This window comes from Rhamphochromis sp. 'chilingali', assembly GCF_963969265.1.
Source record: "Rhamphochromis sp. 'chilingali' genome assembly, chromosome: 21".
NCBI lineage: Eukaryota > Metazoa > Chordata > Actinopteri > Cichliformes > Cichlidae > Rhamphochromis > Rhamphochromis sp. 'chilingali'.
This window is the reverse complement of record NC_137949.1, coordinates 28,922,687-28,940,257: the sequence shown is the minus strand read 5'-3', so window position 1 is coordinate 28,940,257 and position 17,571 is coordinate 28,922,687. Positions and strand designations below refer to the sequence as shown.

Sequence of the window (17,571 nt, the reverse complement as noted above, 5' to 3'; positions counted from 1 at the left end):
TAATGGAGTGAGATAAAACGGCTAGAGTGCCACTTGCTGTGCTCTCTTTATGACGGGACAAGCGCAGCAAGACTCACATTTGCATGAAAGATTGTGGCACTCCGTCGGTATGTTCAATTTTCTAGGAATTTTTGGGGAAAATATTTAAATTTCAGAAATATTTGAGGAAAAACGTGACTTTGTAACTCCAGATGAAAACATTTCCTAGTCTGACAGCACTTCCTTTGTTAAATTTGATAAGTTCAGTAAGTGTTTTCCTTTTGATGTAGATAGAAAAAAATAACCAAAAAGTAAGTCACACATTACAGGATAATTACTCTTTTTAATATGAAAAACTGTAATCAGTATTTCAAATACACATGTAGCTTCTATGACATTATCCACTGGATTGTGACTCTGTTTTACTTTACTGTTTTAAGTTTAGCATCTAGTTTTTTATGATAACAGATAGGGCTGGGCCATATTATACCGTTCACGGTAATACCGGTATAATGTTAGGCAACGATAGGAAAATGAAATATCGCGATAGAATGGGAGTAAAACGCGCATGCGCAGTGCCTTTGTTTTCATACGCACATGGCCGATTGTTGAGTGAAACAGATGAACCAGAATTGGTTTGTAAAAATGGTGCAACTTCAGTGATGTGGAACTGGTTTGGTGTTTGTCCGTCAGATACACAACAAAGCACATTTTTTTGCAGAACATGCAAGCGGCCGTTGTTATTGTCATATTTGTCGGACTAAGATGCTCTTAAATCTGGGAGTAATCTGGGTCCTAAACTCCGTATACTTCAGGTCAAACAACACTGCAGCATCACTTAGAGTTAAAAACTGTCTAAATTCTTTCATCTTTAATAAAACGATCAGCATTGCTGCTTTACCAGGTGTAATTATAAAGTTTAACTTCCAGGCATCCATGAAAACAAAAGTTATTACATTTAACGGAGTTAGAAGTTAGCAGGAAGCTAGCGGAAGTTAGCTCGCTAGTTTCGCTAGTTACCTAAGCATGATATAGCATGTTCTGACGGAGAGATTTCTGAAAAAAATCAAACGTACAGCTCTGCTATCACTTCCAACATAAATGAAGACAGGAAACTAAACAGCAGTGACGTTTGTAGGGTTACTGAAGTTGGGCTAGCTGGTATATAATGATGTGCTACGTGATCGCTAGCGACACAGCTATGTTAGCATAACATAAACAGTGAAGCTGGAGGACGAACACTAACACTTTTCCACTTATAAAAGTTAACGTGAAGGTTCTTCATGGTTAGAGACAAATGCAATCGCATGGCAGGATGCTGTAAACGGACCAAACTTCAGTCAGGAGAACAACTGAGATAATCCATCCACAATACGAGGTTAGTCATTAATATACTGCAACAACATGGGAATAGAGCAGCTACCAGAGAATTCAACATTAATGAATCAATGGTACAGAAGTGGAGGAAGCAAGAAGAATGAGTTTAATAAAGTTTGATTTATCTGACTGCTTTGTTTCGCTTAATGTGCCTTATAATCCCGTGCACCTTATGGTCCGAAAAATGCGTACTGCACACTGCAGTTTAATGTTGCAAAGCACCTCTTTTTAACTTCAGTGGATATTATACATGGTTATGCTCAGGATATGTCAGCCCATTTCTACTGGAAATGCCTTTTGGTTAAACTTTCAGCAAGGAATTTGCATTTGCACTGTTACATTTTTATAAAGCTTTAATGTACATAAAAACCAGCTTCTTGTTTAAGTGAAAATAAATGGAAGGTTGTCTTTTTGCGCTAGTAATGTTGTGGAGTTGTATTTTGTCTCGCATCAATTATATCGTCGGTTATATCGTTATCGCAAATTTTCAAATATATATCGTGATAAATATTTTTGGCCATATCGCCCTGCTCTAATAACAGACATGCCTAGCGAGGAGTTGATCTGACTTAGAATATGAGGCCACTGCACGCATTTCAGTCACAGGATAAAGCATACCCAGTCTTACCATTTATTTGTTCTAAATGTGGAGATATGTTATACAATATTGTCTACTTAAAGTAAGACTTTAAAGTAGCTGCTGAGATCATAACTTTATTAGGAAAGTATTGACGGAGGTCATAATGAAGTGAAAAGTAGGTTTTGTTTTTGTTTTTTTGGAACCACAAACGTCATTCCCTGCTGGCCACTGCAAAGAATGCAGGTTTAAGACAATTCTGCATGGGCTTCAGCAACAATGACCATAACCAACAGTGTGTTTGACAATCTCACACATATACAGTTTCATCATTTATAAAGGCTGAGTAGTAGACTTAAAAAATCAAAATGGTGTGAGTTATGCATTTGTTAAATTGCATTTGCACTTTACCTCTTGAAAACTTAGTAAGAATAACCCTTAAAGTTCTTTTCGGAACTGTGCAACTACCCTTGAAAACCCCCCCAGAAAACTTGTCATGGACTGTTACGTGACAAGCAGCTAGTGGAACTAGCAAACACAGTTAAACTCAAACTCACAGCTTTTATTTCACTGGCAAAATAGTCATTGAGTAAGGTAAGAACCATAGAAACCAAACCAAACATCTTATATCACATATTACTGAGGTGTCAAAACTCGTCATTTAGGGTTAAGGGGAGGTCGTCAAATATCGTTTTGTTGGGGGAGTTACTACACATTTGATGCACCAGCTCTCTGATGGCATGATACTGTTAAAATCATTTAAAGTACCTCTGTTTACTGTAAAGGAGTAACATCACTCAGGATATTGTGCTATTCACCTTTAAATAAAGTGAAAAGAAGGGGAATCCCCTGACTCCTTTTTCCCACCACTACACAGCACAAGTCAGTGAAGTTCCTACTGTAACCAGAGTGCTATTTTTTGACACGTCTTTCAAGTCTCTTTGAAAGCAGTGTTTGTAATTAAAAGAGCATTCAAAGGGCAGCTCCTTCGTCAAGGCCAATGCCCTACTGCACAGACTTAAAGAAAGATCCTTTCCAATCTTTATCGCGTTCCTTCCTTCAGTGTTTGGGTAATCTTGCTAACACAGAGAAACAAACAGGCATCAACGATCCCTGATCAGCCCATAAATAAAGAAATGTCCCGTTTTCTGTGCTGGTTGATCAGGTAACATCCTGGAAAACCAACCTAGGAGGTGTTCTACTGCAAACCCCCTTTTTCACTTCCTAGTATTAAGACTAAAACGCAACAAGAAAGACCTCTATTAATTCAGGTTAAAGACTTTCCATAGGGTTCCATACTTCCACACACTTGGAAAAGTACAGTCTTCATGGAAACCCCTTAACCTGAAGTGAAAGAGACCTTTCACATAATCATAAAAGTTTTCCCCAGGATGCTTTTGGCAGTAAGCCACCTGGTTCTCAGCACATCTTCTCTTGTGATCAATTTGTTCCAAAAACAAGGGTCTAAATAATAAAATATAATATAAGGTACTTTTTCTGACGTTAGCAGAGGTTGTCTTTGCTTCAGGGGTAATAATAGACCTCTGATCCACATTTAAATGAATTAATCTGGTTTATTTACAAGTAGAAATATTCACTAATTAACTGTTTAAGTTGCACAGGAGAGAGTAGAGAGGAGACTAAAAAAGCTTACACACACGCACAGGCTTTTTGCTCCAGCCGAGGCAGCTGGGGCCGTCAAGTTTAATGAAATATAGCAGCTTAGAGTTCAAAGACTCCACAGTAGGGCCTGTTAAGGGTAAGCCGCGTGATGGAGATGTTTCCCGGAGCTTTATGACGCTGGAGTAATTCTTCTCTGTTTCTTTCCTGTTCTTTTGATGAGCAGTCGGCAGGAGGCTGTTGTTTTGCTGGGCGAAGGAAGCAGAGGCAGAGATGTTACTCCTCTGATTCTTCTATAATCAGATAGATTGACAGGAGCATCTTATTCCCCTTTTCTTTTTATTCCACCCTGTTTCTGCTGTTTTTCTAGTCCCTCGTGTTATCCAATAGCTCCTCCTGTACTATTCCCACCACTAAAGCAGTTGCTATTCACCCCAGATCTGATGGTGCCACAGAAAGAGCCATTGTCCCGACTGGTCTTACCCGACTCTTATCTATTGATTGGAAAGGCGAGAGGGGAAAATAACCGGTATTGATTACCACACTGGGTGAAGCTGCTGGGCAGGACGTCTGGACGGGTAAGAAAAGACGGCATTCTTCACCCTCTGCTGCCTCACTGCTGTCAGAACAACCGCTCTCGCCACTCCACGTATCCCATCCCCTTTCACCCAGCCTCCCCTTCCCACCCTCACCTCCGCCTTTCTTGAATTGCCAAGATGGCTCTCCTCCCCGGTCTCACTGTTTTATGCAGATTTTTATCTCTGTTTGTGAAATGTATAGCCGAGCGCAGCAGAAGCAGCCCCTGAACAGAAGCTCTGGCCTTTCACACACTCCCTGAGCTGCGGTGTCCACCTCACCTTTTGGCCAACCCCTCCGGTCTCAAGTGAAGTCTTCGGCTCTGGATTTGGTTTCCAGCTGGAGTTTTTCACCCCCCTCATTGTCTCTCATATTCCTTGAACTTTGCTTTTATTTGTTCATTTTTTTTAACTTGTATTATGCCATTGGTCCTAAGGCTTTAAGAAAATGTGTTGTAGAATGCTTCCCTGGATGCACAGGCTCCATTAAACTCCTTCTTCTGCCTTCTGCTGAGCTAACACAGTGCTCCTGAGGAGGAGGAAGCATTCTCCAGCTCCTGTCTGTCTCTGCGCCTCTTATCCTTTATGTAAATACTGCACACTGAAGACACATTCGCTCAGATCTGTGTTTATCTTAGTAATGAATCACTACAGTCTGCCTGCGTGCAAAAGCCTTTTGATGCCTTAGAAAATTCCTGCAGTTGGCTGGAGATTAAGCAACAAAATGCTTTTTATTGGAAAATGTTTGAATAACTGCATCGTGCATTGAGGCGGACAGTGTTGCGTGCATTATGGGGTTGGTCTCATTGTGGTTGGTTAACTTCCAGCTGTTCTCTATTGGTACGGCTGTCAGCAGCCTAGTCAGCCTTTTATTCACATGTTTGCAATGATTAAGGCCGAAGCACTTTGTATGGACTAGAAAATGCATGTACACATCATTACAAATCCACAGGTGTTTAGTAAAAGAGGAAAAAAAATAAACAAGGAGAAAGCTGCCAGCACATCTGAGCGTTGCTCAAGCCTGGAAGCTTTTGTAGTCTTTAACTTTTTAATTTATTATTTTTTATTTCTTTCATTCTCTTCCTGACATTTCCTAACATATTTCCCTCCACAGATGCCTGCACGACAGATCAACTGCTCATTAACCCGCTCACAAGGTTTCGTAAAAGCTGGCTATATTTAGTCTGAATCACAAGAATGCTTCTTATTGAATGTGCCCCTTTCTCTTAAAATAATCCATCACCAAATTGAGCAAAGAAAAACAGAGCTAATTCTGTGAGTCGCCAGGCCTCCTCCTCCTCCTCTTCCTGCACTATGAAAGATTCCATTCACACATGAAGCTCGCTTATAATAAGCAGCGCTTTACCAGCGCAGCAGTACGGAAAAGCCCATATGGTCACGTGTATCATTTTCCAGCAATTCCAACAATTTAAGTAAACGCTCACCAGTTTCTCATGAGTCGGGCAGATGTCCATTTATCCCTGTGTCTGTAGAGGACTGATACTTTGTGAGGTAACCAGAAAAGAGTCTGTTGCAGTACAATCGACCTCCTCTATGGTGTGATGACAAATTGAATATCAGGCATCTTAAACTGTGTATCTTAAAAGGGCAATAATTTCCCATTTCTCAGACCTGGAGTTGTTGTTGCACAGAAGGCCTCTGTGTGCTTTCAAAGCTTTTAACTCCAAGGTTAAGAGAACCTGTCCTTGAGAGGGCGGAGGTGGAGGAGTAGAATGGAGCCCCCCCACCCTCGAAGAAACGATGCAATCATGCACACAACACAAACACTTCTGAAGTTATTCAGACGATGTCCTTGATTTCAGCACTTCTTCATGCCTTGTTTTTCAAAAAAGACTTCAAAAGCTTTGGAGGAACGGAGATTGAGGGAGGAAGTCATTTTGTTGCACATTCCTCGCACTCGGAGCAACAGCCAAAACTGTAATAAGCCAAAAAAGCTCAGGAGTGGCTCGAGTGTCCAAGATCACCCAGACCCTTTCATCACAACCGAAGGAATCTTTTGATATTTTTGGCAACACACCAACTTGGATTTGTGTTCTGGTTTTTGCAAGAATTAGCTAGCTGGGCAATTCAAGCAATAACGTAGCCATCATTTACTGAGAACTGCTGGACTTGCTGGACAGGTGAGAGCAGCCAGTCAGCCTTCAGATTGCTGCTGAAAAACTCATTTTAACAGAGTTAGTAATGGAGTCTTCCTCAGCACCTCCTCAATTTAGACACTTTTTAGCATTTTCATTACATGAAAGTAGATCATGTTAAACTTCAGATGTTCTTGTATAGTGTCAGTGTGGTCTGTTGTTCATTATTGTAAGTCATGGAATTTAAATTGTATCGACTGCTCTCAGTTTTTAACTCATGCAAGTTTAGATAATAAATAGCGTCTATTTTTCAAAGTCACGCTATTCAAAAATTGATCCCAGCACAATTGATCGATGTGACAGATCTAAGCCATATGCTTTATTCCTGCCATAAACTGCAAAAATATTAGACCGATTATTATACAGTTATGTCCAATGAAGCAATTTCAGTCAGGTTGACACTGAGCTCTGTCCAGGGGCGTTTGTAGTATTTTTTTTAATGGGTGGAAGAAGGTGGGGCAATAATTTCAGAAATAACTGTTGAAAACAGCCTTAGAAGACATATTCATGAGCATCTTTCCATTAATAGAACAATAGAACAACCCATTTCCTAAAAAAATGATAGTAAGCAATTATTCATTGAACAGTATTTATTTGTAAGAAACAATATTATTATTATATACAAGGACCAGTGTATTTTCTTTTAAAAATCACAGCTGCAACTTCCTGAAGGAGACCCACCCCTGAAGTGTCATGACCCGGACCACAAGACACGGAGACCGTCAGGCCCACCGAAGACAGCGCCGCGGATAGCTTTCCCCTCCACACCAATGACTGAGAAAACTCAGGCTGCAAAAGTGCAACATGGCAGCTGTTGCGTCGTCCATCTTTCATGCAGTCATTGATACAACTAAAAAGAAAACAGACGATAAAGTTCAGTGAATTTCATTATTTAGCTTGCTAATACTTTGACCTGAATGTTTACACCACTGACAGAAAATAAAAAGAGACAGAAATACAAGTTAAAATTCGGAATTTGTTTTATTGATTTGGAAATTTTTAACATATTGCTAATCAATTTGATTTAAATAGGGCCCAATAACAAAAGCTGATTGAAAGTGCTATATATTATAAAGACCCTACAATGCAAGAGAGAAAACCCAACAATCTGATGATCCACTATGAGCAAGCACTTGGCAACAGTGGGCAGGAAAGAAAAATCCTTTTAATGGAAGGAAACCTGCGGCAGAACCAGGCTCAGTCGGTTGAGGGATTTTAATCCAGTTATAATCAAATTTCTCTCTTGCTACGACATTTTTGATGTTATGTATTTAGGTATTCATCTGCAAGGAAAAAGATGACCATTTTTCCTTCAAGATGAATACTAAGTTGATGTTAAAAAACACCACTTCAAGTTGTGCGTCTTAATGGCTCGGTGATGGTTTTGGCCAATGCAATGAAAAACCTGACAATGGCATTTGGCTTCTTTTCTGCTTCTGACAGATGTTTAGTCAAGCTAGATGCAATGTTTTTTACTGCTGTGGATTTCTGTAACTCCCAATAAAAGGTAGATCTGATTGAGAAACCATGGGATACTGCAGTAATCTCACAAGGCTGTGTGCTTTTTGGCTGTAATCGTGACAATAATTTTTAAAAATGATGGCAGCTGGAATAGGCTCCAGCCCCCGCAAGCTGCATGAGAAGAAGAAGATGAACGTATCATCGTGCCATTATCAATAAGACTCAAAACTAGAAAAGAAAAGAAACTATTCAGCTTGAGAACCATCGCAGTTTTCTGTACAATTGTACATCTTTTTGGAACCACAGGCTCTGCCACCTGCTGGCCATTATATAGAATAGATTTGGCTTCATTTTTTGTTAATACACAACAGGATTTCTTCAGGTATTTAATTCTTATCTATTAAGTAGTTATGTTGCTGTTGTGGGAAAGGCCTTTATTAGTAGAAAACACTGTTTGTTGACTGTTTATAAAGAAAGAAAACATTAATATAACACAACATGAAGGGTGTCAGTCATGATGGTGATTGGCAGCTTTTTTCACCTTTAAGCACAACCAGACTTGCCCTGAGAGGAACGAGTATGTAATCAGTTTGGTTTATTTGTCTGTCTAGCGGCTACGGTTTTCATATCATATCTGATTTAATTGTGGTGAAAATTGGAACTTCAAGGTCACACCAAATGTGAAAATCAGGAAAATTTGTATTACCCTCATTTTTTATGGATTATCTTCAAAATTCACAACAATATACTAGGCCTTTGGGGACATCAGTACCTAGGGTGGCTAAGCATTTGAATATGACCTTTATTGCTAGCGTCCGCTGAAGGTCAAAATTTGCGCCTCACAATGCTGCCATGAAGTTTTGCAAAATCACAAACTGCTTGAATATATTTTAAAATCTCGAGTTTTTACAGCTTAGATAAGCCAAAGATTTCAGCCAGTTCTGCTCCAGTCATATGGATAAAGAAGATAAAATACACCATTTTAGTATGTAATGTTTCAAGGTCATGGGGTCAAAGGTCAGACATCAAAGTGTTGTTATGAAAACAGACTGACGTCATCCTGTCAGTCTGCAATAAAAGCATCATAAAACATCAAAGTTTTAGTATAGTCATTGCCCTTCGGGGGGGAGTGCCGCTCTCTGACTCCTCTAGTTTCCTCTCGTTTCCAGTCCATAGATTTTTCATAGAGAGACACATTTAAGGAGACCAAAATCTTCCTGCCTTTATGTTTAGATTCAGTAACTGGCACATCATATCATGTTTATTCAAGTACAAAAACTTGGAGGTTAGAGATGGAACTGGTTTTTTTTCCTGTGTCAGTATTTATCAGAAACTTCTTCTCATCTAACTTGCACTGATAAAGGAAATAAGGTTACTTCTCCAACCCTCAAATTATTCCTTTATGTTGGAAAGGACACATTTAGCAACAGAAAAATGGGCCTGTAAATGAAGCAGCAGTGAGAGTTCAGGTTAGCCAAAACCACCACAAACATAAAGCCAACAGAAATCTCAGCTTGGAAGGAAATCCTCCTCTGGAAGGTCGGCGTGAATTTACTGTAAGTGTCGAACACTCTGCAAAGAAGTGCAAAAAAAATAAAGTTCACCCTTGTTTTTTTTAAAAATTTTATTTATTTTTTATGAATGGAAACGGGGCATTCAGAAGTTCTCTTGTCTCTTTTTATTTTCTTCCGACTTGTACTTACGTCTCAAGAAATATATTTTGCAGCTTTGACAGAAGCATTTCCTTTGCAAGTTCAATCTGTTTTGATGCTTTACTTCAGCTAAACCTTTGACATGAATCAGGCCTTGTTTTTGTAAGTCACTCCTCTCCATTAATCCAGAAGGGACACATGGTTGAGTGGCTTGTGAGACCATAAGTCGGAAGAGATAACTGTAGCCTATTTGTTCAAGATTTGGCAGAAATGTATTTATGTTTTCCCGAGGCGGTTAAATCCTTTAGGACTCGTGGTCCATATGAGCTCGAGCAGCACTGAGCCAACGCTGGGACGTGTCTGTGGTCCTAAATCAGATCCTACAGAGGAGAAACAGTGAGCGTCTCTGTTCTGATTTCCTAGTAGCTGTGGAGTGAGATACGGGCCAGCTGACAACAGCCAAAAAGACTGCGGTTGCATTTTCTCCACAGACATAAACAATGACGCTTCCAATTTCCTGTGCGTGCTGTGGACCAGGAAAGGACATCCACAGAGAGAAAGGGAAAACTCTCAGTTTATGGGTGAAGGAAAGAGGGTTTCGTTGCTTTTATGCTGCTTTTACGCTGAAATATGTCTTCTTTTTTTTTTACTTATACAGCTGTATGTATTTTTTTGAGAGAGAAAAAAAGAGACTGAGTCTGTCACGGTTCTGGGTCCGTTGGACCCGGTATTTTGAGTTTATTATGTTTTGGTTTATTTTTGCATTATGGATTGTTTTCTGATGTTCTGGTGCTTTGTTTATTATTGTCATTATAGATCTGTTTCTGTTATTCTTGGTGAGGGATCAGTTCTTAGGTTTTGGGTTCTCATGTGTGTTGCAGTTTCTGTTCAGTGTCATGTCTGCATCTGGTTTAGTAATTCTTGTTTCCTGTCTTATTGTGAAAGTCTTTGTCTAATGTTAGTGTGTGCAGCTTAGCTCCCCCGTCTCGTTAGCCCTGATCTCCCCCAGCTGTGTCTCCCTTCTGTTGCCCATTCCCTCATTACTACCCTGTGTATTTAAGCCCTGTGTTTTCCCATGCTCGGGGTCGTGTCGTAACATCATATTATACCTGTGTGTGTTTCTGTTCTTCATAGTCCGTCTTCACTTCATGTTTTGTTTTTGTACCAGCAATAAAGCTGAGGTTTTTGAGTTTCAAGTTAGTGTCTGAGTCCTGCGTTTGGATCCTCCTTTACGCCTGCCCGCACACAGAGCCCTGACAGAGTTAAAGATTTTTGGCTTTAGAAATGATAGCGGCCCAGATGTTGTACCTGCAGCTGAGATACATCTGTAAGCAAAGTGATGGATGCCAGGGGGAGTTACCTGTGTCAGGATAATGAACTTCTTGTTTACCATATGTGTGAAATGCACTGAAGGAATGTGACTCCTGTGCGTGCGTGTGTATGCATGCATGCATTGGGAGAGGCCATGCGTACATACCCTTTCCATTGTTTTTACTGCGAGCAGAGCGCCCATTTGTCCTGAGCCGCAGTTTGTGCTCTGTGTACTTTTGAGGTCTGTCGCAGGTATAGGGTTTGGTTGCATTTCCTCCCCCTCTTTGCGCTCCCTCGAGCTCCTGTTTCTCCTCCGCGTCTGCTCTGCTCAGTAATTCAGGGTTTTGTTTAGTTTTTGATGGGGGGTTAGTCAGAGGCCCGGCGCTGTGCGACCAGCGGCGCAGGCCTCCTAACACCATCACAGGGTGTTTCGGCCTGCTTCACTTCACCAGATCTGAGGGCCCAGACCCGAGCCAATTAAGAGCCGGGAGAATAGGCTGCTGTCCGTCTCGCTGCGAACCGCCCCCTCTCATCTCTTTGATGTCTTGCACGCTACACATAACCAGAGCCAGTACACTTCACCCTCTCTGTGCAGGCAGTGAACGACAGGGCTTAACCAATTATTACAATCTGGTTTCAAGATTTTGGGTAATCATTGAGAAGATGACAAATTGCCTCTATCTCGTTTCATCTGCCTCTGATCTCACTGTTTTAGACTCTGGTTTGATCCTGATAAGTCAGGATTCACATGCTTTTTTTTCCACTTGCAAGTGTGAATAAAGCTGTTTTTTCATTATCACTCAGTTATAATCTGTCATGCAAATTAAAAGATTTTTAGATTTTTATGGTTTGACTGCTGTTACTTTTAAATGTTACTAAAAGAAGAAAAACAAACTAAATGATACATGTCTACTTCATCCTAAAGACTCTTAATCCCTCTTCAGGTGATGTTTCATTGTCTGTTACACTATGATGGGGGGAAACACAGTGAGTTGCTGCGTGCTTTTAATGTTTTTGGCCTACAAATGCTAAAAGATGTGGAGCACCATCTGAATATTGTGGTCAGCCACAGAAACACATTTTCACTGTTAACAAAACAACTTTATCACGTGGCCCCCTTTTTTATAAGACTCTCAGTTGACAGTGGTGCAGTGCACATTATTGCACAGACAACAATAACGTTGCAGAAAGAAAGGCAGAAGACAAAAAGCAGGTAAATGAGCAAAATATATTAAGTATAAAGCATTTAAATAGTAAAGAACAACAAAAGCAGCCAAAAATCAGTAGAGTGGGGACATTCGATTGTGAAAAGAAGATTATGTAGTGCTTTGGAGCTATAATGTTATTTCATCATGAGTCTACAAAGGATTTAAGCTGATTTCTATCTCACTATATTTTAATGGTGTCTAAAACCAACCAGACTAACGTTTTCCTTCAACATCTTTTTAATTCTCGTTTCTGTTCACTGGTTTTGCCTGAAGATGCTCTCAGTGTCATCATAAAAAGCAAAGAAGAGAAAAAGATGATCTGAAAGTGAGCGTTCACATTTACTGACTTAAATGTGAGCTGTTACATATGAGGAAATATATGAGACATTATAATTGCATATTTTCTTGCATCCTCAGGACCTCCACAGGTGTCTGACAAAGTTGAGCACAGACAGACGGCCCGGGTGGGCAGTGCCATCAAGCTGCCATGTCCGGTGGAAGGAGACCCTCCACCCCTCAAAATGTGGACCAAAGACGCACGCAACATCCACAGTGGCTGGATACGCTTCCGCATCCTCCGCATGGGCCTGAAGATCAAAGAGGTGGAGACGGATGATGCGGGGACCTACATCTGCAAAGCAACAAACGGCTTTGGTAGCGTTAACGTCAACTACACCCTCATCGTCATTGGTGAGTGCGGACGGAGTTCGGTTTGGATAACCTGCCCCTCGGCAGGCTCACGAGATGAGATCATTGGCTCGCAGAAAAATGTGTCATTCTTGTTAATGCAGCAACTATAAAACATGAAGTCACCTGTCTCTTAACTAAAACCAGAAACAGCGGCAGTGAGTCAGTCCCTGATTTGTACTGTCGGGCCTCATCAGTTCCGCTGTGGTGTTTAGGGGCCAGATTTGTAGCTTTTCCCGGCAGTCAGAAATCTCACCTCAGTTTAAATGTTAAACGAAAGCATCGCTCACAGAGGTCAAGGTCTAAAACAAGTAGATTTATGGAGGTTTAGTGGCTGATCCTCTCATCTGTTCTATGTGTTGCTGCCTCTACCTCTGTCTGCCCAAAGTCAACAGCGGCACGGGATATTGTTTCATACTACTTCATCCTCTGTGACTCAATTGGATCTCCAGCTCTTCCTTTTCCTTAGGCCACACTCTTTAGAGGAAGGAGGTCTGCAGCCTCACAATAAGAAACACATTCAGTGTAAAAGTTTGTCTCCAGCCTCTCCCGCAGCTCTTGTAAGAGCACAATCTGACCGAGTGTGTTACTCTTTTGCACACTTTTGAACACAGTGCATTTCCTCTGCGCTACAGCAGCACATGATGAATGAGCGGAGTGGAGCGTGAAGGCTGTGTTTATTCTAATTACTCTAAGATGCCTAATTTGGGCCAGAGTCTGTGCGCTCTCGCAGGAGGAGTTACAGTCGGGTCTTGTGACAGGCGTGCTTCAGACGAAGAAGAGCCATAATCAGGCACAAGCAGAAAACACAAATCACTTCAGAAAACGGCCCTTATTGCAGTAAAGCATGCGCATGAGTGGGGAATAGATGAGACCAAAGTTTATTTTAGGGTCTCCCTCTGTCTGTTGCTGGTGAGTTGAAAATGAGGGTGTCTGTTGATTGGGCTAAAATGAAAGGTTGGAGACTGGGGCACGGGGCCAGCTATAATGGTTTGTAGTATAGTTGTGCTGTATAGTATCAAAGTCAGACGTGGCTATGGCTGTATGTGTAGTTAAAGGACATTCCTGTGAACTTTTTATAGTGAGTGTAAAGAATTTGTTAAAGATGGAGCTGGCAGTCTTGGTAGTGAAAATACAGAGTTCAGCTAAAGTTAGAGTTAAATCTGAATTGCTGGAAGTTTTAGATGACGTGTGAGCACTCACTGTAGCTAGGCATACACTCACCAGTCACTTTATTAGGTAATATTGTCAGAAATTTCACTACTAGAATTTTTCCACAAAACCATCTCTAAGGTTTACAGAGAAGAAGCATAAGAAGACAAATGTGACATGCCTTGTTGTCGGAGGTCAGAGTTAGAAGGCCAGAGTGCTTCGGTTCAAATAACCACTAGTTTCAACCACAGTATGTAGAAGAGTAGCAGAAGAGCACACCAGGTGCCCCTCCTGTCAGCTAAGAACAGGAAACTGATGCTAAATTCAGACAAACTCACAAAATTGGACTATATAAGACTAGAAAAACGTATTCAGATGCATTCAGATGGGAGGCACGACATCACCCTGCCTTGTATCGACAGTATTGTTCCTGGCCATGTCCATTCCTTTGTGACCACAGAGTATCCATCTTTAATGGGTGCTTGCAGAAGGATAATGTGCCTGTGCCCTCAGATCATCTCAAAATTTTTGAACATGACAGTAAGTTCACTCTACTCAAATTGCCTCCTCAGTCACCAGATCTCAGTCCAGTAGAGCACCTTTAGGAGGGGTGAAACATGAAATTCACATCATGGATGTGCAGCTGGCAAATCTGCAGCAGCTGTGTGATGCTTTTGTGTCAACATGGACCAAAAACTCTGAGGACTGTTCTGTGAATCTGTGCCGTGAAAGCAAAAGGGGTTCTAACCCAGTAATAACAAGACGTATCTAATAAAATGGCCATTGAATGTATGTGTAGGTGAAAGCAGTGATAGAAGCTTGAGGTCCAGTTGAGGTTCAAGTACTGAAATGTAGTAATTGTAGCAGAAGCTGACCTGGGACTGTGAGTTAAAGTGGAAGCAGGTAGTTGGGTCCTTATATGTTTGGATGTGGGTGTCGGGTTTTCCCCTGAAATCAGAAACATGTTTGCCGAGTAATCTAACTACTTAAAGTAAGTTAGGCAAGTAATTTAATGAATCGTCTATGTTGAAAAGGTCTTTTCGCAGCATGTTCAAACTGTTTTGTTAGTAAATAAACATTTATTATGAAACTTTCCAGCCTGCACTTCCAGGAATTCTGTCAGTTTGTGTCTGGAAATTCAGAAAAAACAATTATCAAGTACTTTTTGTATTCCTTAAAGATTTGTGAAAAAGCAAGGAGTATTATTTAGGGGATTGTACTTTATCATTTTCATTGAAACTTGACAAATATAAACTAGTTGTGACATTTTTAGATCTCTTTCCAAGTTGAGAAAAAGCTTAACTAAACAACCAAATAAGTATTAAAAAAGAAAAAGAAAAAAGGAGCTCCGAAACTTTCCAGACCGATGTTTTCTTTGAACATGTGAGATGACCGATTTTTGAAAATGAAGTATTTATCCAGAGTGGAGCCAGAGGTTATTTGGGCTATATTTTTTATTTAAATATTGATTTAAAGTTGGGAGATAAAGACACGCAGGCATACACACTCTCACACACAGTTAACCGATTAATCTCACTGATAAATAACTTTCTCCCTGAGGATAATTTGTGTGGTTTGACTTTCTGTTGTGGCTCCGCTGAGTGAGAAGACAAATGAACAGTTAGATGTTGCTGGCATGAAGCTGGCACTGATTCCTTTGAGATCAGAGATTGCTTTGAGTAGAGCATGCATTGCCCTACTCCTCTTTGAGACTTCTTTAAAAAAAATCCTTTGCAAGTTTAATCTTAAGTCTTTCTTGGAAGCATATTTCCATGAGATTGTTATCAGAAGTCTGTTGACCCTTTATGGAGTTAGCTGGAGACTTTCTGGCCTGACTCTTAATCCTGAACTGGCTTGTTCCATTTCCTACTTATCCTCGGGTGCTGGTGGCAATGAGTGCATAACAAATGGACTCTGCATTTCTCAAGAACACCCCCTCCTCTGTTTCAGCTCTCTTGTCTATCATCCCATTACTCGCTGGCAGGCCATCGCCGCAGCGTTTGTTTTTATAGGTAATTGTTCCATCAGGGGTGCATTTTCATTCGGGTTGCCACAAAGATTATGGGAGCCTCATTGTCAAAATACTTGCAGGACTGAAGTCAGATTAATACAGCCAAATAGTCTGCAATTATCATGAGCAACACTTTCCAGTAACACTGAATCACCTAATTGTGTACGGTTTTTAATTTAGCTGCATGCTGTAAAACCTGCTGTCCGTGTGTGTGTGTTTAGGGGATAAATTATGGTGCTTAGAGAGATCAGAGAACATAGTTTATTTATTTGAAATTCTGTAAATGAGGGGTAGCGGGCTCCAAGCACAACTGAAGTATCCATCATGTGCGTGTATTATTTTTACTGGAGCGAACATGTTAAGAGGAGCAACTGCATTCAGTTATAGTGCCGGTCAGGGGAGGAGGGTCAGCTAAATCCTGGCAGCTGTTCAAGTTCAGCATGGAGAGCATAACTCCTAAGACATCGCTTGGGACCCGGCAGAGAGGCCAAGCAGAAGAAAAACAGTAAGATAAAGATTGTGGAGTGAGACTGGAAGTGCGAGAGTGAGAGGTTTTGCGGGCTGATCCGTGGAGGCGGGGTGGAGGGGGTTCCACTGAGGCTGGAGAGATATCCCTCTTCCCATCTGCCAGCGGACAGCGTGTCCTCCCAAGAGCTATCTGAAGAATCTGGTCAGTCAGTGCAACATGGCGCCTCCTCAATCCCTCCAGCTGGCTGTTTGGGCCCTGTTTGGGGTGGTCTCCTGACAACTGGCCCCCATCACCTCCTAGCACCCCTGCCAGGATAGACCGATGCATGCAGCAGTCTCATCCTCAGCTGCTCGGGCTACAGCAAGGCTTCACGAGGATTAATATGGGATTGTCTGATTAGCATTTAGAGGATTGCATGTTAATGTTTATGTCTGTGCAGATTAAATATTACAGGATTAGCGCTCCTTATTTTAGGGTGAAAATGTTGGCTCGCATTGTTCATTTTTCTCCTCTCTCTAGAGATGTTGTCAGGCTGGATAAACTGCCATGTGTCTCACTGATCACATGTGAGAGCTGTTTGGAGATTTCCAGAGTGTGATGCAAGGCCACTGAGCATAACTTTCCCTGGACATTAGTGTCCCCAACAACATCTGGAGCTCATTGTGACCCCAAATCATCCAGGCCTTTTCCTGTGGTTCAGCTGGCACAGGAGGCCAGTGTATCGTGACCTGTTTCCTGCGGCTGGATTTGTGAATGAAGTGGGAGGGAATGGCGTCAGACCCCAAACACTGTAGCTAGATCATGAATGAATGGGAGCTGTGTGGAAAAAGATTGACTGTATTTTAGCCAGCTTAGTCTGAGTCTCACTGGAGCACTGTCCCATTTGCGTGAAGAATTTGTGACTTCACACAGAGAGCACTGATTCCATAGTGTGTAACAGCTTTTACTAACCTTCCTGGACACAAAAATGCTCATTTATAGAGGAGGCTTCTTAAGCACTTCTCCTTTACTGATTTTATTTTTCAGATTTCCAAAAATAACCTTCATATGGCAGCCAGGAGATGTCCTACATCACCCCTGTCTGCAGTCCAGTGAGCCAACATTGTGCAAGGACAATAGTGGCAAGGGATAGCTTTAACAGGACAGACTTATAAAGGGCACCATTGTTCCCTGAAATTGCCAAAAAGTAGAGAGGAAATAGATTAAAGAGAAAAAAGTCAGAAAGAAAACCCCGGCAGTGTGGGACCATGTTCTGTTTGGATTGGGAGGTTCAGGAACCAGGAGGAATGTGGAGAGTCCGAGTGAGCAACAGAGAAATATTTCTTCCACTGGAGGC

At 41.3% G+C, this 17,571-nt stretch overlaps 1 protein-coding gene across 3 annotated transcripts in view; it reads left to right on the top strand.

Moving 5' to 3' along the window:
• Window positions 1-17,571, top strand: part of LOC308389598 (fibroblast growth factor receptor-like 1) — a 35,684-nt gene that overhangs the window by 11,326 nt on the left and 6,787 nt on the right. Inside the window, exons 3-4 of one of the 3 annotated variants that reach the window (XM_080871087.1) lie at window positions 3,992-4,131; window positions 12,334-12,606. In XM_080871087.1, the coding sequence (XP_080727213.1) occupies window positions 12,438-12,606 (169 nt within the window). In that variant the 5' untranslated portion in view covers window positions 3,992-4,131; window positions 12,334-12,437. Of the gene's footprint in view, window positions 1-3,991; window positions 4,132-12,189; window positions 12,242-12,333; window positions 12,607-17,571 lie in introns of all 3 variants that reach the window. The other 2 variants (XM_080871086.1, XM_080871085.1) reach the window with 2 other exon arrangements.